This window comes from Strigops habroptila, chromosome 12, assembly GCF_004027225.2.
Source record: "Strigops habroptila isolate Jane chromosome 12, bStrHab1.2.pri, whole genome shotgun sequence".
Taxonomy (NCBI): Eukaryota; Metazoa; Chordata; class Aves; order Psittaciformes; family Psittacidae; genus Strigops; species Strigops habroptila.
Genome location: NC_044288.2, coordinates 8,583,619 through 8,609,987, shown reverse-complemented (window position 1 = coordinate 8,609,987; position 26,369 = coordinate 8,583,619). Strand labels below are relative to the sequence as shown.

The 26,369-nt window shown below is 42.0% G+C and overlaps 1 protein-coding gene across 6 annotated transcripts in view; it reads right to left on the bottom strand.

The window, feature by feature from the left end:
- AFF4 (AF4/FMR2 family member 4) overlaps positions 1-26,369 on the bottom strand; it is a 52,510-nt gene that overhangs the window by 18,273 nt on the left and 7,868 nt on the right. For 4 of the 6 annotated variants that reach the window (XM_030504497.1, XM_030504494.1, XM_030504493.1 and 1 more), the window contains exons 2-11: positions 14,780-14,906; positions 12,796-13,587; positions 11,349-11,393; positions 10,423-10,509; positions 5,488-5,524; positions 3,951-3,999; positions 2,603-2,623; positions 2,009-2,063; positions 1,009-1,046; positions 494-656 (exon numbers count right to left, since the gene is read on the bottom strand). In XM_030504497.1, the coding sequence (XP_030360357.1) occupies positions 494-656; positions 1,009-1,046; positions 2,009-2,063; positions 2,603-2,623; positions 3,951-3,999; positions 5,488-5,524; positions 10,423-10,509; positions 11,349-11,393; positions 12,796-13,587; positions 14,780-14,902 (1,410 nt within the window). In that variant the 5' untranslated portion in view covers positions 14,903-14,906. Of the gene's footprint in view, positions 1-493; positions 657-1,008; positions 1,047-2,008; positions 2,064-2,602; positions 2,624-3,950; positions 4,000-5,487; positions 5,525-10,422; positions 10,510-11,348; positions 11,394-12,795; positions 13,588-14,779; positions 14,908-26,369 lie in introns of all 6 variants that reach the window. The other 2 variants (XM_030504498.1, XM_030504496.1) reach the window with 2 other exon arrangements.

Sequence of the window (26,369 nt, the reverse complement as noted above, 5' to 3'; positions counted from 1 at the left end):
AGTAAAAAAACAGTGTTAGATAAAACATTTCACATTTCTCCCATCTTTGCCATGGGACAGCTGTAACATGCTGCAGGCCAAGCAAGAGGTACACCAAAAAATCCTGAGATAAATAATGAATGAAGTACAGGTTGATGAATATAGGTCTAAATAACAGCTCTCCTTTTTCCTCCCTCTGGAGCAACTGCTATCAACAGGCAGTTATTTGCTGCCATAGCTTTCCACACTAAGAGCCTGTATCTTTTTAAGGTGCTGTTATTATATCTAACTTCTGCTCTCCTAAAGGTAGCTGGTAGCAAACAGCACCTCAAATTCAAACCTCAAATGTGTGCTTATATAGAGAATTGTTACCATATCCAATCACAGGTACTTCAGCAAAAGAACGGTTCATCTTGAAAAGAATCCCATGATTTTATTATTCTTATTTCTGCTTTCAAAAGTCAGGATTAAGGCCAAGCCAATGAAGAGAGCCCAAATCCATGTCAAACCCTACCTCGGGGGATGCGCTCTGGGATGGTTCATTAGCTTCACTGTCACTGGAACTGCTTTCACTTTCAGAGTCAGATCCTGAACTGCTTTCAGATCCACTATGGCTGCTCGAGTCATCCCGTGAATTATCTGCTCCTTCACTGTTATGCTGTGAAGGTTCAGAATTACTGAAAAGACAAATGAGCAAAAATTAACAACATCACCCAGGGCACAAACAGATCCCAGAATTCTTCAATTAGAAAGAATAAAATGTCATATTTTAATTAACATTTACTAGAAAATTCAACATAACTGAACACAGTTCATGCTGGAACAAACATCAGCCTTTGTTTCCCCCCCCTTCCCAAAGCAGTTAGTGTAGTTAGCAGGATATATGCTATTTAATCACTGATTCAATTCTAATTGCCTTTTGCTTTAACAGAAGACAAAACACAAACACGAATTTCAGAAGTCAGGAGTGCTGACAGAGCCGAACATCTCCACTCTGCTCTCCCTGCGCAATGCGGCAGGAATGCCTACCTTCCAGGTGTGCTCCTTGGCACTGTCTTATCGCAGTCCTGCAATTAAGAAAAAGTGCATGAAACTTCCAGAAGTTACTTTAGGACTGTACATACAGTTCAGGTGCAAAGCACCACTTTAGAGCCTTTAGATTTTTAAGTTCTTCAGCCTGAACAGCATCTTTATTCAGTGCTTGCAGCTGTTTACATTTGTCTGCATTTCCCTTATGCAGAAAACCAGAGTTATTTTCTCCAAGTTTTCACCACAAATCTATCATCTTAGAGTCTCATATATTCTGATTGCAGCTCTAAGAGTTCCTATTTCCACCACTCATTATGTTTCCATCTTTTTGATGGTTCAACATTTTACAACATATCCCCAAGATACCCAGAGTAGTAGGAATTAACTGACTGAATGTACTATCTCAGAGTCTTCCACATGAAGACAATCAAGTACTAGAGCTGGGAACAGGAAGAAAAGAACCAAGAGAGGAGTGTGGCTTTCTGCAGGGTAGCACAGACCTTACAGGGATTTTTCATTTAGCTAAATGCCATTTCTGGCAGAAGCTGCACAAAGTTAATATTGACAAAGAGGAGAAAAGAGACTTTTCAATAAAATAAAGGTGCTGCTATATACTCCCAGTTACAGCGTCCTTTATCAGCCCAAGCACAGTCCCAAGTCGCTAATGTGCAGAGAAGTTCATACCACATAATCTTTAGCTGGAGTGGCAGAACATGAAAGGTTCTATCTTTAAATGGTTGCCCATTCCATATGTTTAAAGCATGCTATTGCCATTTTATGTTCAGAGAAAGCCCATTTGAAATCCGTAAAACAAGATTTTCTAAATAAAAGCATACTGTTTTCACAAAACAGGTAATTTTCCCCCAAGTTTACATTTAGGAGGCTTGTCTAAAAACATTCCATTTGGTTTTTAATCAGAAACCTCCTCTTAAGCTGCTCAGTTTGCTGTTAGAATATTGAACACTGCTGCATTTCTGAAGCTCTGATTGAAGGAACATACCTGCTCTCCATCGCTGTCTTCGCTACTGCTAAGTTTTAAGTCATCTTTCAACATACTAAGTAAAAGGGAGAAAGTGAGACAAGTTTTTCCATGTACTTTAATTACTTTCAAAGCACTCTTCTATATTTCAACATGCTATTGTTTATACTACAGAGCAGGCTGCGTGGGTGAAATCCACAAGATACCATTCTAGCATTTAATGTTCAAGAATGGTGAGTTTAGTCATTCTTTGGAGAAGAATAAGGATTCTAGTACTGAGACTCCTTAGTTCATTCTGTTAAATTCAGAAAGGAAATTTGACACAATTTACTGATGCAGGAGGAGTTAACTTCTTACAATGGCCAAGAACACTGTTTTAAAGAGAATGAAGAAAGCTAACACTAGGGGCTGTTTCCTGTTTCATGGCAACACCGTGACTGTTCTAAGCCATAATTATTTTATTATTATTCAAAGCCATAATTATTTCTGGTAGTCATACATGCACACACTATTTCACAAGACAAAATAGGTGACCACACTGAAAACATCAAGCAGCACTACAGGGCTTTTGTGCTTACTGAAAACCCCTTTGATTACAAAAACAAAACATCTTACTCTGTCTGGTTCGATTCGCATCTGGAAAAAGAAAATGAGAAAGGATTAGAAGTGCAATACGTCCCAGTTTCACAGTCCAGCTGCTCTACTGGTGATCTGAAAAGAAACACCAGCCTCTAGGACCTAGTTCTGAAATATTCTTCATTGCTATTCTACAAAAGATGTCTTTATCTCCTTTTTAAAGTTCTTTTGACCAGATCACAACCACTGAGGGGATTTTATTTATTTAAGACTGGACTGCCACAGGAAACATCATCTCAACTTTCCTCCTGTGCACCCCAGTTCAACACATGTCCAACACTAATGCTTGTTCTTAGATGTTCTCACAGCCCCCAGCTTTGGGAACAGCACAGTTCCTTCTTAGTCTATCCTGCTATGACAGAAGCAAAGCCAAACGGTGAACTTGTATTTCTACCACTCATTGAACTGGCTGCAGATGAGCACCTTCTTAAACGACATGTTTCTGGGAAACCGATTGTATGTCTACAACAACTGAGGGGGGTTCTTTTTGTTCTATTCCCTTCTCACAGGTCATGTGCTTTTTAATCTTGCTAATACCATAACATGTGCACAGACAAGCAGAACTACACTTCATTTGTGGTTGCATCACAACAAATGCTAACTTAGTTTTCAGAATCTACAAACACTTTCCTTAAACATACAACCAGCTGGTAAACATTTATTTTCATTGCCATATTTGTTTGGAAACAATCTTTTAACAGCATGTAATTGATTTCCACGTATGAGAAAGGTGCACCACAGCCATCTAGAATATTCCACTTGCCTTTTTAATTCCAGTTCACGATTGACAAAGTAAAACATTGGGTCTGTGTGTGTGTAATTCATAGAAATGTTTGTCAGTCAGTTCGGAGACTGAGCAGAACAAACTCAACTTGATCCCAAAAATACTTTACTGTCTCTTCCAGTACAAACCAGTTCCCACCCTATTTGTGCTGTCACCACAAGCTGCTTCCAGCTGACAGCTCTGCAATGCACACGTTTGGGAAGTCCTGTCCCATCCTGCCCATTCCTATATGCTGATCCCTTTGTGGTTCCCGAGCTGACTCCAAGGTCCACACTGTTGCACATTTACCCTGACAACTGACAAGACGACAGGGGAATGGAAAGGCAGCGCAGGGCGTGTATTACTCGCTCCAGTGAGCAATACTTGGTCTAATGTCCCAGAAAATGGCTGCTTAACGATGATCCCCTTTTTGTGCCAGTCAAGCAGAAGTATGTGAAAGTGTCTGTGCAAGAGCTGACACATCCTAGTGAAAGAACCGGCTATTTTCCAAATCTCTTAAGATCCAACTATTGTTTGTGAAACATTTTCTCAGCAGCCACTTACGATTTGGACTGATGACCATTGGATGTTTTTGATGAAGGATTATACCGTTCTAAAAGAAGAAAAAAAGAAATGCACAGTGAAAACTCAGCCAGCAAAACGAGTCAAAGCTGCCAAGTGTATACAGACTTAGAGAAACCAGAACAGCTGAGTAGACAGGAGAAAGTAGTAACTAGCTGACACAAGGTACAATCTCCAACAGACTGAAAGAAATGGAGAAGTGAGTGGATACAGAGACAAAATACTAAATACAGCAAACGTTAATCAAGAAACTCTAGAAAATTATGTAAACCATTGCTGTCTAAACCAATACACAACTTGTTACTGATGGCGTGAAAACTGTTTTGCTTCTATCAAGATTAATCTGTTGCCTTCGACATGCAGGATACATGATATAAATCAGCATGCCCCTACGTAGCTTTTCAGTGAATGACCAATCTTCACATCCAGAAATCAAACTCAGAAGTCAATTTTTACAACAGGAATACATCTTGATGTGATCTGCTTTCCGGTTTGGGGCTTTTTTCTTTCCCTTTTCTTTACTTCTGGCAAATAGCTAAGTGTAGTTCAACACAAACTAGAACTGGGGCTGTTAAAAGCTTCCCAGAGAATTCAAACTGGATCTGAAAAGTGGTTCTGATTAACTTTGCTTCTGATTAACTTCACTCACACACCTAAAGATCAGTTGCTCCTCTAACAAAGTCTATGGTTTAGTATTATGGATTTGAGTTTTGTTTCCTTAATTTCCCACTGTACCAGGTATTCACATGCAGCTTAATCTGAACATCTAAGAATAAACCATTCTTCTTTTACTATTTAATCTATTTAATCACTTCAAGAGGAAGTGGAAAGACTTTTGGAAGGGAACAGCACTAATCTAATTCAATTTCACCTGGTACGTTACCTGTGCTAAGTTATTAATTCCAGTAATATTCAAAACAATGATACAGGTAAAGAGAAATAAAAGCTGCTTTTGTCTAACATCTGAAAATGCATTTTGGGACATGAAATTCAATATTATTACTAAGCATAACACTGTACAAGCTCCTCTCCAGTTCTCTCTTTTGCTTTTAAAACAACAGAGTGAAAACAAACAGTGAAGTTGCAATGTGCTGCCTCTACTGAAATGTAAGCATGAGCCCTATCTCGGTTTCCAGCATATCTCCAAGCAGGGAGTTGTTTTTTTTTACAGGGTGTTTTGTTTTAGGACTCAGCTATTTTCAGTACGATGAAGCACAGAGGGAGGCATTTTCTCCAGAATTAGAACAAATGACAAATTAAAACCACTTATTTTTTTCCCCTGGAAGACAGTAACAACCTTTCAACTCAGTTACAGCTTTCTAGATCGCAACAGAAATGTGACACAAAAACAAGCAATTGTTTAAGAGGTTAAAACCTGAGAAAGTACAGAAAATCTTAACTTAAGACACCATCCTAACACCAGTCTGGAAAATCTCATTCTCTAAAAAGCAAGAGGTGCTGAGAAAAGTGAATCACAACAAAAACACTGAACATATTACAGGAAGTTTCATATACTTACTCTGCTCCCCAGTGCCAAAACTGGACTGTTGAGACTCCTAAGGGAATAAAAGATCACAAGTGGTTTTTCACTGGGAACTTTAACACATCAAAAACCATGCTGGAAGCAAGATACTCTTTCGACTGAAAGGATGGCACCCAACCTCTACAGACAACACCTCACAACAGAACAGGAGGGATTTGTTATCTGGGCCCCAGCTCCTCTCACCAGCCCTCACAGCCCAGCCAGCACAGAGAAGGAGCACTTCAAACTCCTCTTCCTCAGCTCAGCTTTCCCACTTGCTTGGATTTAGGAAGGGCCACATGCAGTTGTACTAGATGATAGCTGAAACTCCAAAATCCCTATGTAATGTCCGTAAATCCCATCTTCATGTACGTTTGCACAGAGAGGAACCATTCAGTATATTTTACTTTATCTTTCTTATACACAGACAAGCTTTGCTGCTGGTTTTATGTATTTTCACTCCAACTCCAAGCCAGTCCCTGGCAAATGCAGCCCGGCAGAGCTGGCTGACATGTCATTCATCCTGCAAAGGCCACGTCTTCATGTGACTGGGCCAGCCACTTGTACAAAAGCCAATAAACAAGGACATGTAACTTCCTTTGGTATATAATGAATCTGTTACCTATAAATCAATCCATGAAAGGTGAAGCCTTGCAAATTTTAGCACTTGTATGATTGTTTTTTGAAACCCTAAAATACTGTTTCAACAAACAAATGCGCAGAGGCTACTGAGTTCCTGAGAACCTACTTCTAGGCTCGAGTGCCCTTTTAAAATAGGACCTTCCTGACCTCATTTCAAAATGAGGACAAATGCTGGCCCCATAAATCAAACTTGAAAATCTTTGACTCAATTCGTGATGTTAATACACAGTTTTTACTTAAATGCTCTGGCAATGGCAAATCAGAACTGCAATTCAACAATGAATTCCAGGATTTGTGGTAAAGCTGTGACCCAGTTTTCCCAAACAGCCGAGCCAGTGACATGCAGCAGTTATAGACACAGTTTACAAAATCTGGCTTTTCAAACACACAAAAGCTTTCTCTACACAGCAAAGCTCAGTTGTGTATTTCTTATTTCCCTTAGCTTTTTATTACGAACGTGAAAGCAGTTGCACTAATGCACTCAAGTATTTTGTTGATAGGGAACTTGATACGGAACTTTCCTTGTAAGGGGTTTCAAACGCCTCTAATCTTTACTAACGGAAAGAAAGGGACAATAAAAATAAAATCAAACTGCAAAGTGAAGCTGAAGGTGGAGAGAAGCCTTGTGACTTCAACAGAAAGCAACAGCTACACTTCCTTCAAAATAAAACCTGATTTTCACCTGCTACATAGGTACAAAGAGCATAAGCACGATTCCCTGATTGCCCTTTTCCACTGTCAGCTCAGAGAAGTTGACAATCCATAAATCAAAAAAGAAGCAAAGACCACACAGTGGTCAAACCCTACATCCACAGAGCGACTGCACTGGGGTGAGCACGGGAGGAGGAACGGGCCCTACTCCTTCCAGTACAAGTATCACAAATCCTGCAGCAAACACCTGCCTAATTGCTCACTGCAGTCAACTTCCTATTTCTAAGGCACAGTGCAGCCTTTCACTGAAGTGCACTTTAACGAGGTGGTACGTTTAAATGTGCAACTTTTTCCAACTCTCTCGCCATCTATTTTGCCTTTGAATAAATATTTCTTTAAGAAACTCAGATTTAAAAAAAAAAAAAGCCCTCCTTTCAATGCCAGAGTTATTTATAGCTGCACATTCTAAAAGTCTACTTCAGAAAGAAGACATTAAAAACAACTTAAAGGAAGGAAACCCTTTTAACCAAAGTATAATAGACTGCTGAGGTTCGATAGGGAAGACACTTAAGCAGGAAACAAAAAGTAACACAAAAACTGTGGAGAGAAAAACATTGGCCAAGGGGACAGAAGGGCCTTGGGGTACCAAGCTCTCATTTGTAGGTTACCAGCTTGGCCGTAGCCCCAGTTTCCATTTAATGTTTGAAATCTGAGGTCAGATCTCATTTTTATTTCTCAGACGTTTCTGTATTACAGCAGTTTGAGGGATCTGAGCGTGGGCCTTTGCAGCAACTCCACCAAGGTGCAGACGCTGAATAAGCCTGGAGACAGAGTCCACCTCTCCAGAGACCCCTCCAAGTCCCTGCTCAGGTCTGCAGGGACAAAACCTGCCAAAACCAAAGCAATCACATTGCTTTGAAACAAACAACTTCCACTCTCGAGCAAACAGCTGGGTTTACCGTATCTTACAAACATGCCAGTGTTTTTGGAGGTTTTCACTGCGAGCCCATGGCTTAATAAAGTTGCACAGGACAAAATTACAGCGTTAGGTCCCCGGTAACATTTTTTATCAAGACTCAGGAATCTGTATTTTTTTCATAAAACTTCCCCTGACCTATTTTCATGAAGTTTTATCTTCTGATTCAAAGACTTCCTGATAACTGTTAGATATATTTATAGTAACCAGAGAGGCCCCAGTCAGTTCCTTCAAGCTACTCACTATCTACACGTAGGGAAAACAGTCCTATCCCAACAGCCTTACCAGAAAATCGACTGGTTCACCAAAGGGAGCGGAATTTTATGTGTGCAGGCAAAACATACCAAACTTCTGCCCACAAGAGGAATGCTGTGAAATACTTCAGCATATTACTTGCAAATACATTGAGCACAGTATTACAGAGAATGAGCTTTCCCCGAACAGTACTGCTTGATTAAAGTAAACCACTGTTCTGTTTTGTTTTCTGACTCCTGCTCTGGGTCCAGACTGCACAAGCCTATGGCTCGCTAACTCACTGGAATCCTGCAAAGATGCTGCTGCCAAGAATGACAGAGGGGAAAGGCAGAGGAAATTATAGGCTTTGGATGCCGAGAGAGAATTTGACAGAGTTCCACGGCTAAGATGTGCAGCCACAAAATAGAAAAGCTGGCGAAAAGTCAGAAGACTCAGAGCAGCCATAAATGGAATTTTTTGCAAACTGGGTGAAGCAGCACAATCCAGGTTGATAGGTTTAAAACCCCACAACCTACCTTTTTTGTTCAAACATTACCACCACCATGCAATCTTACGTAGCTTCTCTCTGCATCACAAAGACACATTTATCGCTGCACACCTCCTTTCTTCCCAAACTGAGTCAAATACCAGAGAAACACAGAAAAAAGCAGTTCTAGCAAATGTACTGAAAAGAGTGTGAAGGGAAAACATTTCCCTGAAGGTTCAGGAATAAATATTCAAAGCAGTGAAGTACCTTTGTCGATGAGGGAAGATGTGGAATTTCTCTCTTCTACAATAAAGGTTAAGAACTATTTCAAGTTCACAGTTTTATGTCACACAGCAACTGAACCCTGACTGAAAGTAATATATGTAAGATTAATATTGATCTAAAGTTAAGAAAATAGACAAGGAGATTTATTTCTAGATATGCCTTCAAAAGTAAAGCTGAGAAGTCTATGGCTTATTCTGCATTTTCAGCTCATTGGAGAGAAGCGAGGAAGACGCAGTGAGACACAACACGAAATGCAGATGGTGATGACTCCAGAACTGCCCATAGCTCTGGGATATTACCCAGCAAAGGAACCTGAACTGTTTTAACTTTGCACCAGCCTGTGGGAGTTTTGTGGATGTTGCACTTACAATGTGAGACCTGGAACCTTTGGCTGAAAGAAGCTGATGTCGAAACATTCACATAAAACAATCGGTTTAGACAGATTACATTAAAGACCTCAATGAGAGAATCTTCTTAAAGTACTTCAGTGAACTGTTATGTTTTGGGGAGTAATTTGCTTCTGAGAGGAAACTGAGAGCAGCAAGTGATGCTCTAGAGCAGCAGTCTGGCCAGGAAAAGGGTAGTCTTAATTATTATGAAGACAAACAAGCATAATTTCTTCACTCTGAAGTTATGCCAAGTTAGGGTGGAGTACCCCAAATCCATTTCAGATATGTTGAGCCTGGAATAAAACTGTATTGTTGAGTTCAATCTTGCACTGGTAATCAGCAAATACAGGAAACAAACCATGAATTCTTGGATGAGTCAGCTAGCGCAAGCTGAGCTGTGCCTGCAGAAGTCGCTACCCCCAGCTATCTGCCCTGCCTACCCAGCAGCTTCCAAGCGCTGCAGATGGCAGAGCTGGATTTGAAGGCAAATCATCACCAGAGCCTGTTTGCTGGGAAACCCTGGAGCTGGGGCTGCTGACCCGGCCCCCGGGGAGGCAGCAAGCAGCCAGCAAGAGAACTCCTTCCTCAGAGGTGTCAGCTCCAGCAGGTCTCCTGGAAACGTGCCCTGCGTTGTCAACAGCAGCAAGGAACAACTGATTTCTCTTTAGAATTAATAGCTTAAACACATCAGTAGTTATTAAGTGCATGGGAGGTTGGGGAGAGGATCTTCTGGAAGAGTCTGAAAATTTCTTTAGCAAAACATCTGATTCTAAAACTGTTCAAGTCATTTTTTTGGTAATTGAAAATGTAAGACCTAACAGGACTTTACTGGACTTCAAAATGATGAGGAAAATTCAATTCATGCACAAAAGTACATTGAAATTTCTTAGCATTTACTCTACCAGATGGAGATAAACACACATGCTTGGTTCTACACAAAATGGTGCAAAGATTCCCTACAGGGAAAAGGGCTCAATGGCATTTTCAAGCTTCAGAAGTATCCTGAAGAAGGTTTGAATTTATGAAGCAAAAAGTAAAATGAAAGTTCTACCATCGACATCCCTGCAGTGTGTGAAGCAGAGGAAAACCAATGGCATTCTTCATAAGGCTACTGCTGACCGATGTTGTTGTGAAGCAAGATAAAAGAGATACAAAGCACTGAAACAAAGCCAGACCTAAAAGAATTGAATTTAAGAGAGTTCCAAAACCCTGATCTTTAACAAGAGTTACTCTTTCAACAGCATTCAGCGTTTGGCTACAGCACTGACCTTTGTTGGAAAAGGAAATTTTGACGGTTCAGTTTTGCATGGTGTATGAATAGCAGTCAGTGGAGGAGGCCAAGAATGGGTCATCTCCTACAACCAGAACAAAAAAGGAAAGCTATTAACAAAAATAAAAGCAAAGATTTCAAGTTACAGTCTTGACTCAAATGGTAACCCTGCCTCTCAATTTTCAGTTCACTGTCCACACTTCACTAAGCTTTATCTGCCAAATGTGTAACAAAGATTCTGCATGTAAACCTAAATTTTAAATTGCTATCTATGAGAACAGAGAGTCAAGACATAATAACAAGCAGAAAGCATAAATCAATAAAATTGATTGGCCTGAACATAAGCTGCAGTAGAGGTCAGAGTCTGATCATTTCAGACTGTGAAGAGAACATGGAGGATGCAGGGGTAGAAAGAAGAATCCTAGGAAAGGGAAACCTATGAAGTTTGAGGAAAAAAGGGGAAAATCAAATGCCTGAAGCAGGAAAGTGTTCTCTCAGAGCGTCTCCAAGGACCATGGAGTAGACACATCACATGAAGACTTGAGAAAATAACCCGGGTAGAAGAGAAGGGAAAGTTCTGCCATGGGGTACCAGAAGAATTACTATAATCTAAAAGATACGAGGACTGTATTTTGGTGGAAGAAATGGGCAATTCTGGTTAGCAGGGAGGTGGCCTGCAAGAACAGGAATGCAGTAAGGATATCCAGGAGATGATGTGCACACCCAGCAATGCCCAGAGCCCAGCTCTGCTTTCAGTCTTCCCCAGCCAACCTATGCTAGAGGAGTAATTGAAGCGCCCTCCTGTAACAACTTGCAGCCAAGTCGATTTAAAAGGCACTACTCAACTGCAGAGTACTTTCCACCTCCTTAGGAACTTTGTATTTTCAACAAATAAGTTATGAACAAAAGCAACAGAGGACTTACTTTTAGAATTTCATCCACGCAGCTCACCTCACCAGATGCTGATGCCTACAAATCAAAACTCAGGATTAACATCTCCTAAAGCAAATCTTCCTTAAAAGATCCCAGGGGCTAGAAACAGTTAAAAATAAACTTCAATCCTTGTCATGATTCATCTGGACTCTAGATACAAACAGACCTTGCTAATTCTTTTCATCAACATTAATTTTAGTATCAGATAGATCCATATTTTTATGGTATGAGTCACAGCCAGTTATGAAAATCAAATACATGAGATCTCTAAAACTGTGACAATATTCTCTTACTTTTCACTTGACAGTTAAAGAGATCACAGCCTGTCAGTGATATTAAAAACTTGTGGAGGGAGAGCAAGGGGAATCATACATAGCTTTCAATCATTTCCTGGAAGAAGCCACTGGTAATACCTGAACTCAAATGCATGACCACGAACGCACAGTCATGACAAACTGCATTATGAAATAAAACATAATCACAGCCTGAATCTAGAAACAGCAATAATTATGAAACTATGAATCTCCTGCCCCTGACTGCTACAAGCAGAAGGAAGCAGAGCTACGATACCATTCACTGCATCAGCATTAGCATGTCAAGTCTTCACAAACTACAAAATCATTTATTTTTCCAATTCCCTTCTCCATGTCCTGGATCTTACTTCACTATTTGTTGAAGTCCCAGGAAGGCTTTTCTCTAGCTCAATTCTCTACCATAATTCAAGCAGTTAAACAGGAGAGGCAATGACACTTCTATTAGGAAAGGCAAGGCAATGACACTTCTATTAAGAAAGGCACTTTCCTTGTCACTGAGCTGCACTCAGTCTGTGCCTTAAACACTCGAGAATTCCCAAGCTACTAAAAGTTGTCAATCCAATAGTATTTTGTATCCAGCATAACTGATAAACGTTCTGAACCCTGGTCAATTCAGCCTGCTTTAGGGTTTGCTTATTTTCCCTAGGTGAAGGTATAATAATCACATCTTGTAATTGCTACACACTTCAAAAGGAAATCTGACAGACACAGATAGTATCACCAGTCTAAGGCAACGTGGCTCCCAGTAACAACAACGTATGTATCTAGCCTGGCAAAATGTCTGTGAATATCCCACTATTTCACTAACTTCTGACTACAGAAATACTCTATGAAAATTAGCCTCTCTGCTAAGTCAGCCTTTCTGAATGTCTCAGAGCCTTTACTGAACAAAAATCACAGTATCCACATGGAAGAAGCAGAAGGCAAAAACAATTACTTTTGTGCATTCCCCTGTTAAAATCCAGGTCTTCACTGCCTAAGTTTAAGATGCTTCATGTAACAACAAAACCAGTGTTTACTAAAAACTAAATCTTAGTTATGCAGATTGGGATTTTAAAGGAGCTGGAAAATCCCAGCCCAGAGGGACTCACATTCAAGAAGCCAGGAAACCGACAGCAACTTACATCTAGTGGTTGAGAAGGGATTTTCAGCTTGGTTAGATGTGCTTTGCTGTTAGGCTTCAGCTCATTCACCCCGCTGCTGTGAGTCTGGCTACTGTAGTGTTCGGAAGATAACTTTGGTTCCATGGATTCCTGCCCATCCATTGGCCTTACATACGCTGTGGGTTTCTGCAACATTGAACTGGACTTGGACATTAGTGAAGGTGGAAAAGACTGATTAGAGTGTTGTCCACTTGAAAATGAGGGTACACGAGAGGGAGAGTCCCAGTTGGCATCAGGATCCCGGGGAGACTTTGAACGTTGATGTTCTTTACTGTGGTGATCATTTCCATGAGATCTCGAATGGCTGGAGCTCAACGAAGAAACAGCAGATGGTTTTCCTGGGCTGGAAGAACGTGGTTTGGAGTGTTCAGACCCATGCTGGCTTTTTTTGCGGCTGCTGCTGCTACTGTAGGAGTCGCGGTCGTGCCTCTGGCCGCTGCTGCCGCTGTTATTGCCGCTGCCGCGCTGAGCGCTGTGCCCACTCTGCAAACCTGAGGACCGTTTCTGGGATTGTGAGGAAGTGCTAGGTGCTGGTCCTACAGGAGTCCATTTGCTGCTCTGATGTGAGCTCGGATTATGTCTCTGATCACCAAAGTAACTTTGGTTTGCTTTGTCATCTGGTGCTGATGGTACGGTTGGTTTGGGAATTCCAACAAGCTTTTGCACTGAGCGGTCTCCTATAAGATCATCCATTTCATCATAATTACCAAGCATGCTCTGAATCCGACTAGACAACTTGTCTTCCTTGCTGGTCTGTGAAAGGAATTGGAACAAATAATGCTTTAAAAAAGTCACAACTTCACTTTCAGTTCATTGATTTGACAACTACTGCAGTCACTTGAAATTTCAGGGCTAAGATCATGGCCAGCCTCAGTCTTTTTTTGCCATTGTTTCCAAATCCCAATTTTAGTTTTTAAAGCAGTAATTTAAGCCCCTAAAACAAAAGGAAAGGATGTACTTCAGCAGCAGGAGCAGCTGAAACAGCACTGAGCAGTGCTTCAAATACTGCACTGGTGAGCTGGATGCAAGTTTAAAAGTTGTAGATGCCTCCTGTCACCTTAAAGCCTATTTCTCTATCAAAGAATGCAGCAGTCCTAAAAGCTTTTAATTAACAGTAAAATAAAATCAGCTTAACCTCAGCTCTGTATTTAATTTTTAATTGGAATTTATCCTGGCGTAATTCTTGTTGCCAACAGTTGGAAGGGTTCTTTCTTATATAAGCAGTTTGGTTTCCAAATGAGGTACACTGTACCACTACCCATGCATCCCAACCAGCTCCAGTTAACTTCATACGTGTGGGATTTGGTTATCAAGCACAGAATACCTAAATATAATCTTAAATGGTTCTTTTTTAGCAAGCCCAGATTTAGGTTATTTTTTCCAGTTCTGTTCCGCAAAGCAGGCCTGGGAGGAAACCCAGCACAGGCTTAAAGCTGTACAAGATCACAGTCAACTCCTTCAAAATAAACTGCAAAACCAGATACAAACTCCTGGCCTACGAGTTACAGCTGATAATTCTGTCACACCAGGCATTTCAGCATCTAAAATTAACCTCCTATTTAAACATTCTCTTTCTGAACTTACCCAGGTCTGGGTTACACTGACTGAAGGTTAGAAAGTTTAGCAACAGGCTAACACACCCCAAAAGAAGCAATTTGGTACAACACAATGGACAGTTTAATGGGTTTGAGTCACTGTAGCAAAAGCTGAAGAAAGCGGAAGAAATTTATGGTTTTATCCTCCCTTTTCTCACTCCCTACAAAGCAGCCACTCCTTCGCAGATAAGATAGAAAATAAATCTTCCAGCACAGCTGGTTAGTAACTGCCCATCCTTATTTTCAAGCCCTGCTTAAACACTTGATGTAAGAGCTGTGGATCTAAAAAGAAGGCAGGTAAAAATGAATTTAAAATACGAGGTTGCTCTAAAAACTGTGCATAAACTCACAACTTTGTAGGGTTCGGCAAAGAGAGGAGAGTTGGGTGGGAAGGCTTCTTCACCCTGCTGAATTTCTTGATTTCGCCTTTCCCTTTCTTTCATTCGCAGCACATTCCGGTCTTCACGGTTCATGTTGCTGCAGACAAACAAAGAATTTCTGATCACTGAAGGGAAGGGGAGGGATGGGAGAGCACAAGTGAGCCCCAGGACCTGCTCTGCCCAGAGACGGACCGCGTGAAGAACCCCCCGCTGACCTGACTCCTCAAAACCGAAAAGGTGTCTGTCCAGGTTACGACACTTCACGCTTAGGAGAGCTGTAACCCACAACCTACAGCTACAACTGACACGGAAAGTTTGTGCAGTAATAAAAAGAGTGAAAAAGCCTCACAAAGTCCTCAGGCAAGTAGCTATTTCAAACCATTTCACCTGCTCGAATCATTTAGCTATTCCAGCCCACGCTGTACATCTCCCATTCATCTCCAAAATACTTCTGCTCCTCCACATCCCCCAGATGTTCTGGATTTTACTCTCTTATCCCCCCACCCATCCAAGTGCCTGACTTCTACTGTAGATTTAGTTTATTTTTGCTGCTGACATACATTTATTGGCACCCATTCACCCACAGATCCTAACCTCAAGCTTTGATGTTGTTTCCAGGTCTCCCTTCCTCCCTAAAGACCTTTCCACCCAAAGCAATAATTTCAGGGAACTTCTGGCAATACTGCACATTTTGCCTCAGACCAATACAGTGTTCTCCTACTGCAAAAATGCACGTTAAAAACCTGCTTATCTCCCCTCTTACAAATCTTGCTTTGCAGTTTGCTCTTGCTGCTTGAGTTAACAGAAACATGTCAGAGGGTTGTACCACAGAAAAAATAGAAAGTTGGAAAGGATTCCCTTTGAGCTTGATAAAGCTCTGGGACTCCGAGGAGTAAACAAGATGCTACATCAGGTGGTACTGACTCTCTTAACATGTGCTACACTTTGCATTGAGAGATTTACACATGTGCCTTTTACTGATCTGCAAACACTATGGTAGGTGCTTCCAGGAAAGAAACAGATGTTCTTCCATAGAATTTGCAGTCTAAAAGGAAATATCCTGTGCTTAGAAAAAGCACTCTTCTGTGGTTTTAGACAGCTGCCTGATTACTTAAGAATATACTCTTTGCTCCAGCACGCCTTCGAGAGCTGCACAAACCCAGTTATTCCATCCCGAACAAGACTTCAGCCTAGTCACTCGGTTTAAAAAAATATTAGTCTTGTCACCTTCATAACATTTTAGCCTCTTACTGTAATTCCTTACTCATTTGGCTTCATTTTGTCTATTACTCTGAATAGAGTGACATCTAAGAGGATGCCAAAAAGAATAAACCCACAGCGTAAATTTAAAATCTTTTGACGTTTTTTAAGGCCAATGGGTTCGTTGTATTTCCCTTGTGTTGTAAGCAAGGTAAAAGCCATGAGCATAACCCAAGTTGATGCTGATATCCAGTCTATGAATGCGATAACTTTTTAAATTAAATGTGAAAAAAAATCACTTTTTTCTCCAGTTCTCCTGTGATCAGGTGAACTCATGTAACTGCCAGTGAACATCAAGGCTGCCTACTGAGAGGACCCGAATGCTGGAATGGGGTGAGCAAACTGCCGGGGATCACTCTGACGTTAAGGCCAAACTTGTTCTAAAACTTTAAGGCTTTACAAGCTTATTCTTCACACTGCAGCCCAGTTTCTTATACATGCAGGATTTAAACAGAGGAAAGATCAGATTTAATTCCAGATACTGATTGGTTAAAGCCAAGTGGAACAGTCTGAATCAAACCATTTTACTATGAAGGGCAAAATGTGAGGCAAGGAATAGGAGTAGCCTGTCTTTGAGCAGCCCGTTGACTTTCAACATGTGTGAATTACACGCAGCTATACTTTTAGAAGATTTACAGTATTAAACTAAGAATTTTACATCTACAGTTTACAAATAGAGGGTTTAATACCAACAAAGACCTTCCACTATTTTTTACAGAGACAAGCATCATCTTTCAAAATTCTATCAACATTTACTGTAACTCTTGGACCGAGGCAAAAACCCATTTCGTGCCAAAACTGTCACATTGAAAGGAGCAAAGATCCACTTGAGTTTGAGCGAAACCAGAGCTGATCTGGCTATACCTTGCCAAGGTCAATGTAAAATTAGTCATCAGAACTACACCAGTTAATCACACTTTTTACCACTCCTCCCCAGTCTTTTGTAATATTAGTAAATGATAAATATCTTTAAAGGGCAGTCATTTTGACTGTATGGGGATTGGGTTTAGATTTTCTTCCTATAATTCTTTTAATTTTGTATTAGTTTGAATGTGATTCAAGTTGACTTGTTTGTATGTAATCTTCTAAATCCCTACACAGAGATATTTTAAGTGCCTACGACATGTACTAAGTTATTAAAATCACCACTAGCATTAAAGGTGTAAATAAATGAAGTTAGTGGGGCTTCCCATTCAAATCTGTATCCTCCACATCAATGAAACCTAAACAGAGGACAAATGTGCCTGGGTTCAGAAAGCAAGCAGCAGAGGCACTCTGGGAAAAGCACTAGACTAATTGCGTAAATATCAACACTGCTGGGCAATTACCTTCAGCAGTAAAGGAAAATTGCCAAAACTGTTTTTCAGACCACTTGTAACAAATAGCCTTTCAAACCCACTGTCTAACATTTACTGCGCAGGAGGCACCGGTACTATTTGCCAGTCCTCAGGTTTTTTTGCCCAAGTCAGAGCAGACCCCAGGCCCCGCATCACCCTTGGTGCCGAGAATGGAAGATCCCTTGTGAGCTGCCCCCATCCCTGGCAGTGTTCAAGGCCAGGTTGGAACACAGGGGCTTGGAGCAACCTGCTCTAGTGGAAGGTGTCCCCTGCCCGTGGCAGGGGGGTTGGAACTGGATGAGCTTTAAGGACCCTTCCAATACAAACCAGGCTGGGATTATTAGGATCCTCACCCAGTTTCAATTGCTGACTGATGGGAAGCTGTGCTCTGTCTCTGCTCCCAGCACCGCTGCAGACACAGCCAGTGCTGCACAGAGGCAGAACTGCTTCTCCCTCTCCCACATCCACGCCCACTCCCCGGATATGAACCTTTTCCCACAAGATAAAACAGCCGGGAGCAGCCCGTGCAGGCGAGCTCCCGCCACCCCTACCCCACCCTCTTGGCTGGAGAACAGCATCTCTGCTCCTCAATCCCTGCGCACCAGGCTCACAGTGGAAGATGAATTTTGTCGCTTTGTACCTGCTGCTATCAAGAGGATCCTGCCGTAATTCCCTTTCCTTCTTCCCGGGAAGCCTGAGTGAAAGTGTGACCACCTATGAGGAGCAGAGCCAGGCTAAGGGAGACAGAACTAACGCCCTGCAGCAAGGGCCAAAGTCACTTTAATTTCCCACATCTGCGGAACAAAAAGTTCAAAAATTAAAGAATCAGAAAAGAGGCCCAAAGCACAGCACAGTGTTTCCCTTTTTAAGAGTCTGATTCTGTAATTCTGTGGGGTTTGAGTCATTATTTGTGCAGAGTTGGCCACGCTGCGCTCTGCACAGCCCTGTTACTACGTGACTTCACTACACAACCGACTCTGTTCATCCTACATGCCTCTTCTCCCAGCTCAATACAAAGAGTCGAAAGAAAGCAGGAAATTCATCAGGAAGTTCACAGAAACTTCTGACACTAAATTCACTTGTGCATATTCTTTAACACTGTTAACCGTGGATCTAGATCTGCTGAGCACATGGATCGAGTCGAGCGTCATTTGAGTCATCCATACCAGAAACGCAACTTTCATTTCTCGTCCAACATCTCACTAAATCCCATTTGGTATTTCTGTTCATCCTAATCCAAAAAGGGCACGGCTTTGGCTAGAGTTCAACTAAAGCAATCAGCATCTCTGTGTTATGAAATGGCAGCTGCCCTGCCTGCTGCTGCCTTCTCCTGCTTCCCGCCTCCTGCTCCCTCAGCTCTGGGGCCACATCCCATGTACGGGACTGTTGGACCACACTTTCAGTTAAAAAACCAACCAACCAATACTCCCACATTGACAAAGCTTTACTGGCAACAGAAAGGGAATGTGCCAACCCCCGGTACAGGCACAGGACTCGCAGCTCCTTCTCACCCCTCTTGAACCACCTCTTCCTTCCACAAGCTCACCAGCTCTGTCACCATCACCAGCATCTTCCCATCTTCCCAACACCATAAGGCAAAACCATCACAGGTGAAGGTCTGCCCAAGGAACCCTCCCCATGTGCAAAAAGGAATCTAAACCCACCACTTTGCAAACAGCCATTAGTGGGTCTTCAAAGCGCGTTTGCAACACCTTCACTTCCTTCAAGATATCCTCATTTAACTCAAGGGCTTTCTTCTATCTGAATTGGTTTCATAAGCAAGAGAAATCAAACAGATCGTTTACCCAGCGCTGGCTCACTGGCTGTGATGAAACACAAATTCTGTTTGACAACATTTGGCCATGAATGATAAGGAGTCTTCAGAGAGAACACACCAGTATCTAGAGCTCTGTGCAGGGCACACCCCATGCAGGGGGGCACGGCACCACACACACAAGTTATTTACTTATTTATAAAGGAGGGAATAAAAATGCTGAAAACCTGCTTGCACTAAGGAATGGTGTTTTCAGAAGGCATTTAAAAATACCAGAAACTGCTTAATGCTGCATCCAACTCTCTCCCAGAGATACCTGTGACTTATTTCTAGTATTTTTCTTACTCTTATCATGATCATGGAGCATCTAAACACAGAATCATAATCACTGAATCATGGAATGGTTGGGTTGGAAGGGACCTTAAAGCTCCTCCAGCTCCAACCCCTGCCACGGGCAGGGACACCTTCCACTAGAGCAGGTTGCTCCAAGCCCCTGTGTCCAACCTGGCCTTGAACACTGCCAGGGATGGGGCAGCCACAGCTTCTCTGGGCACCCTGTGCCAGCGCCTCAGCACCTGCACACGGAAGAGCTTCTTCCTTATATCTATGGAGTTGGCATGGCATGCCTCTCCCAACTCGTCCATCAACTATGGCATAGTTACCAATCCTGTCACTAAAATCACATACCACAAAGCTAAATACTCCTCTGCCAGCTTCTTATTGCAAATGCACTACGACAAGGGCTGTTAAAAAAATTAGAAATTAAAAAAATAACTGCCCCACATCAAAAAAAACAAAAGCCACCACACACAACCCAGGAACATGCTCTGGTGCCACCAAGAACTAGTTAATACATCACTTCTCATGTAACAGTGGATGTGTAGTGGTAGCATCTAGCTTTCTGTGTTATGGGAAACAAAATGCAGAGAGAAATAAAACATTTCCTCCTAATCATAGGAGAGTACAACAGAACACGTAACAGAAGGATGCTTAAGGCCAGCCCCAACATTGCAAGAACAGAAGCCCTTGCGATCAAAGTAGTTTTTGGGGGTTTTTTTATAACACTGAAATAAGGAATAAAACCAGAACGAGAGTTTACAGGAATTTCAAATAATATTCGTATGTGTCAAGAAACAGGAAAAAAACAACTCCTCAGAAGGATGATGTATTCTGTTTTATTTCTCTCCCTCGTACCTACTGACACAGAGGCTGCAGTTCGCCCTCAGCGCTGGTTAATACCGCGGAGGTTTTCTGTGCCAAGGAGGGGTGTTTAGTGTGGATGGCTCCAGCTGCAAACGGATCTGCTCCACCAAAGAAAAGGTTGGGAATACCAGTGCTACTCTCAAATTATAACCCAGTATCAATCAACTCGCTGTGGGGCACGCTCATGCAGTAGGATGTGTACGTGAACATAAAGCAGCTTGAGCCGTAATCTCATTTTGATATTTTGATGAGGATGAACTCTTACAGAGCTCCATCTCCAGAAGAGAGCTACCCTCTTTCCAAGGTTCCATTAGAAGTTTCTGAGCTATTGGGAATACAACAGATATGATTGTATTGGGAATAAGACACAAATATAAGCCAGTGAGTCACATTAATATAAACGTTTCTCGTTTCTAGAACATAAACATCAATGTTCCTATCCCACCCTTCCTGCCAGGGATTCCTCTACACGCTCACAAGGTCCTGCAGGAGCTGGGCGCGAGCACCTTTGTACGGACTGTGAGCGTGGAGAGCTTTAAACAAAATAAACCAAAAGAAGTAAGTTGGCCTAGGTCAGGTTAATGTGTGATGAGCGCTCCCAGGGAGGCAGAGTCCCAGCTCGCTGTAGGCACTTCTCCTTCCTACCCAGCTCCCTTGCCACCGCAGAAATCCCCAAGAAAGCGCTATGTGCCTGGACTTGCCACTGCTGCTCGGAGAGACGAGCACAAATCCTTCCCCACGCTAGTCGGGAAAGGAATCCACAGTACTTTCTGAGAGCACGTTGGGTAATTCCAGGGTCTCAGTCAAGTGGCGATACAACTCATGACATTCCTGCTCTTCAGTTTTAACTGCCAGACTCCCCCTTCATCCCACACAACTGTGTCAGGTTACCACGTACCAGCCAGGCATTCTTCTACTTGAGAAGCCACCGCGCCGCAATGATGGATAAAAGAACTATGCCATCACTTGTAACTCAACACTGACTGCTGAAAAAGGACTTGGGGAGCCTTTAGAACTTAAAGAGGCTTCTGTGAGTATAATGTTTCATTAAAGAGGTTCAGATGAGAAAATGGGTGTATTATTCTTATTCATCATACAGGAGGTTCAGCACACAGAAGCAAGGACTGCATTGCGGCCAGGGTAAAAGTTAACACCCAGCAACTGGATTTTAGAAGCCAAGTTGAGGAAGAAATGTCTAACTTCAGCAGTTGCAATGGAGCTCATTTAAAACATGTTTGAAGTCCATTTCTAAAACATACTGCTGAAATAGCTTTAAATCGTTTACATCCAAGAGGAAGTTGCAAGACTGGTTTGATGTAATTTACTAAAGGGATCTTAAAAGACCCAAAACTACTCGTTCTTTAAAATGTCATATTTTTGTGCAGAAGTATTCCATGGTAATGGAAGCATTCCCCCTGCCCCTGGCTAACCGGACACTGAAATGTTCCCAGCTCTTTTCTTCACAGGGCAGAGCTGCGACAGGACACCACTTCAGTCCCTCCTGTTTGCCCTGCCTCTTCAGAAACAGAGCAATGGGGAACTCCAGGAAGTCACAGCACAACTCCCTGCTCTCTCCTCCTCTCAGTGGACACAAGGTTCATTCCTCCATCAGCTGCCACTGATGCAAGCACAGAGGCAGATGGCACAGATCCCCCAAAGGAACGACCCAACAGTGGGGCTACTGATGCTCAAAGGTAAAAAGTATCTCTAAAACTGAATGCTGTGACACAGCAAAGCCCCTGTCTACTAAAAGTGTCATTTCTGCACTGACCACGATGCCAAGTCAGGACCACAGGTCAGGTAAGACAGAGGAGCCTCCACATGCTCTTGTTACCGATAACTAAGCCCAAAGAGGGAAGCAAAGCTCCTCTCTGCTGTTAAGAGAAGCAGATTTCAACGTTGCCTTCCCAGTTTTTGCATTTCTATTTGCTTCGTCACCAAAACTGCTGTCAGAATACGAGGCTGTCTTAAAACCAAGGTTTTAAGGTCATGATGCTCCTTTTAACATCATCTGAAGCTCAAGTCCTGACATCCTACAGTTCCGAAGACCAAAAGCCCTACAGTGCAGACTGAACTCAGAGCCCTGCCCTCCACTGGGAACACATGTTTCTCATGCAAATCTCAACAAACTTCAGCCCAATTCAATCTCACACTCAACCAACAATATTCTCCTCATCCTTTCCATCCTCCACCACTGGTAGATTCTATAGCTTGCACAGTGCAAAGATGGACCATCAAACACATAACTTTTACATGCAATCTTATCATGTCCACACAGGCTAACCAAAGCAGATTCTAATACTGTTTCCCAACAATATTCTGCAGTTTAATTGGGCAGAAACTTAACAAAGGGATTCCTGTGCCTACTTGTTCTTCTGTTTAAACTTTGAAGCCAAGACAATTGCTGTTTAAATTTTATTAAGCAATAGTTATTCAGACATCCAACATTAATCGGGCTATTATAGTTCTGACTTCCTCACATTAATTTACTTTCATGAAAGACATCATGACATTTGAGTGCTATGAACTCTGTGGCATTAAGATCAAGAAAGGATTCACTTCACAGAAATTCTCTGATAAATACGCTCTGTGTAAGACTGGAAACAGGAGACAGTGCTCTAATGAGGTGCCATCTAAACTCAAGGAGTGAAAGGCAAAAGGGAAAAATCACATTCATTTCACCTCCTTCTTCTATCTTAACGGAACTACATTAAAAGCAAGGAGAGAGTTTATCAAATGCATTACCCAGGTTTAACTGCCCTTCCCCAGCCTTACTGAAGCACCACCTGCCTGCACTGCCCCACCAGACTTTCATTTCGGACATCCCATCATAACCAAGGTGCAGGCATCCTGCCGTATAACATACTCAAATGAACATCAGGGGCTGAGATACATTCTGCCACTGTATAAACCACTTGGGTCTTTTGCAAGTGCTCGCAGCAGGAAGGTCTCTTCCACATGACAGTGCTGTGTAAGCACCGATAGCATCTCTGCCTCTTCCCCTTGCTCCTTCAAGCACAGTTTATTTTCTAAACACAGCTTTTATTTGATGCATCTTCACCGCACAATCACCAGTAATAAAGTATTTTGGGGCTCTGAATACATCCTGTGCCCAGCTCTACTTGCACTTAAAGCAAAGGCAGGTTTTAAATTGGACCGTGTATTTCGGCTGTGGTTCCAAGTCCCTGGCCCAAAGCAACTCCTGCCCCGCACCACTCTCCTGGCTGTGCTGACACAGCATTTCCTGGAGCTGGTTAAGCCGAATTGAGGCAATCTGTGCAGGTTCAAAATAGGTATTTTGGGGGCAGGGTTATTTTTAAACACAGCGAAGTTTGAATGCCCTGTGGCCCCCAACCAGTCATGTCATTAGAAAACAAGAATAAGCAACCCGTTAAAGCAAAGTAACAATAGAAAATCTAAACAAATACACACAAAACACCCAAACCCCACAAAAGTCTCATGAATTACAGCCTATGTTTTTGCATCGCTGCGTTACAGGCGGACTTTGGTCTGCAACAAGCAGCGTGGTTGCAACTGATGAAAACAAGAGCAGAGGATGCTGGAGAGCAGGTCAGCAGAGCAGGCAGGGCTAAGGAGTTACATTTGATGATGTAACTCTCTTCAGAAACAGAGGAAAACACTTGATCCACAGTTCTGAGCACCAGAAAAGAGAGGATAAGAATTTTAGCTCCAATTCCCATTTTTCAGCCCTAACTTGTATGCAGGAATTTTACCAAATGCATCACTATTGGTCTGAAAAGACATAACATCTGAGAGTTGGATAACTTTCTTTTTAAATGTAAGTACAGTGAAGATATGAGACACCCATTAGTTAAACGTTGGAAAAACCCCCCAGGGCAGAGGAGGATTTAAAATCTGCAGACAAAGCAAAATAAATTTGGAAGCGAGAGGAAGGGACCAGAACGATCTACAGAGGCAAGCTGAAATGCAGCAGGAAAGCCACAGCTTTGATGTGCAGTGCTTCCAAACAAACACTAGTTAAAAAAGGTGGAAAGTTTGAACCTTTCATCCTACCTATAAAATGCCACCTGCATTTTATAACCCCTGGAAGCAGATTGAGAAAAACGTCCCAATTCCAGCAGCCACCAAGTATCAAGACATTTAGTGAAATATCAATGACTTTGGGAAAAGAGTTGATAAATGTTAATTGAACTATATAAACCCTTTCATTAAAATGTTACCTTTCTTTCCCTAATGACATTAGGTTCGTTCTTCTTCCCCCTCTAAAGTTCTCACAGCTTTTCCTCTCTTTTCTGGATTTGGCCTTAAAACTAAAGCCGTGCTGTTCACAGGTCTACCAGATCAAAACACCAGAAGGAGACTGAGCCCCAAAAGACACCCAGAGAGAACATGCTTCACACTGCTCCCCGATTCCATATCCCAGGCAGGGCAGCTGGGAATCAAATGGTGCCTACCCAGACCAAAACCTTAACTTCTGCATTTAAGAAACTAGGAAAGGTGTTGTGCAAGCTGGTTTTGAACTGCTGTTCTTCACGTATTTTTAGCTATAAGCTAAAAGACTTGACAGACATGAAACTACAAAACATAGAATCATAACAACATATGTACTTTAAAGTCAGTGAGACTCAATGAATTGTTCCACCAGAGAAAGAAGTTAAGCTTTGTGCTGGATGAAGGTAACAAAAACCACAAGCAACCTTGCAGAAGTCTTGTCAAAATTCAGTTGAATTTCAAAACACTTAATGCAACAGGCCAGCTCCGTTCATACAGAGACTGTCAGCATGCCAGTTTGTTGCAAAGCTTAAACCTGATAATGTCTCTGTTAACAGATAAAGCTGCTTTCAGCTGCTACAGAACACGAAATGCTTCTCATTGCTGAAGCTTCCAGGGATGTGGTGGACAAACCAGCTTCAATGAAAGGGTTTTGTTGCCTTAGGCACCTGGCACGGATGGCAACTCCTTGCTGTTGGTTGAATTAACTGAATTCTGCTAAGTACAAGCAGGGATTAATTTTTTTCATGTATAATTCACTATTTACTTACACATAATAATGTAAAAAAAGTATATTAAGTTGTATAATGGATTAAATAAATTGTATGAATAAAAAGTACGCTCCTGCTAGCAAGAAATCACATTATACCAACCAGTGAGATCCTAATTCTGCACTCCTCTGAAAGAGAAACCACGTCGGGTTTTGACCAACTTTAGTTTTCAATCACGGCTGAATGAAATTTAACATCCCTCTGAATAAATACATGCCTGCACGTGCCATGAAGAGAGCAGGAGGAGCAAGTACACGAGCCCCCACCATCACCAGTGCTCCCCTCCACACCAGCACAGCAAATGGGAATTGCATTTCGCAAAAACAAACCCTAAATTTATCAAAACAGACAAAAAACCCCAACACAACCTATTTGAGGCAGTTAGGTACACGAAGAGGACACTGTGAGAATGCCTTTACATGTCAGTTCAGCACGGATTCAGCAGAAGGATCTTGCTTCATGTAGCCATAAAAGAAAACTTTTCCCTTAAAAAAAAGAGAAAATCAGAGGAAAAAAATGAAGGGGGAAAAAAAAAAGAAAGTTTTTTTTAGGAGGTCATTAGAGATTAACAAATTTAAGCTGAAGAGCACTTGTTAAAGCACTTGCCTGGTAAAACACGGCTAACATAATCACTGGCTAAGGATGTGTCACAGCACTAACTTCTTACCTGTATTTTTCCCCTTATTAAATATAATTGGTGCAGATATCTCAGAGGAAGTCATCATTGCTCCAGGAGAACCTTTCCACCCTTTATCTTCTCAAAGCTCTCTACAGCAGAGTTTTCACCGTGTCAGATGCTCTTTATCCTATCAGCATCATGAGGACAAAATTAAACATAGCGGTTCCCAAACTTCACCAGTCAATTTAAAACACTGTATTAAACAGGTCCAGTGGCCACAGGGCTTTCCACAGCCAACCCGGATTGCAGGAACTAGACACCTCCAGAGCCACTGACACAAACC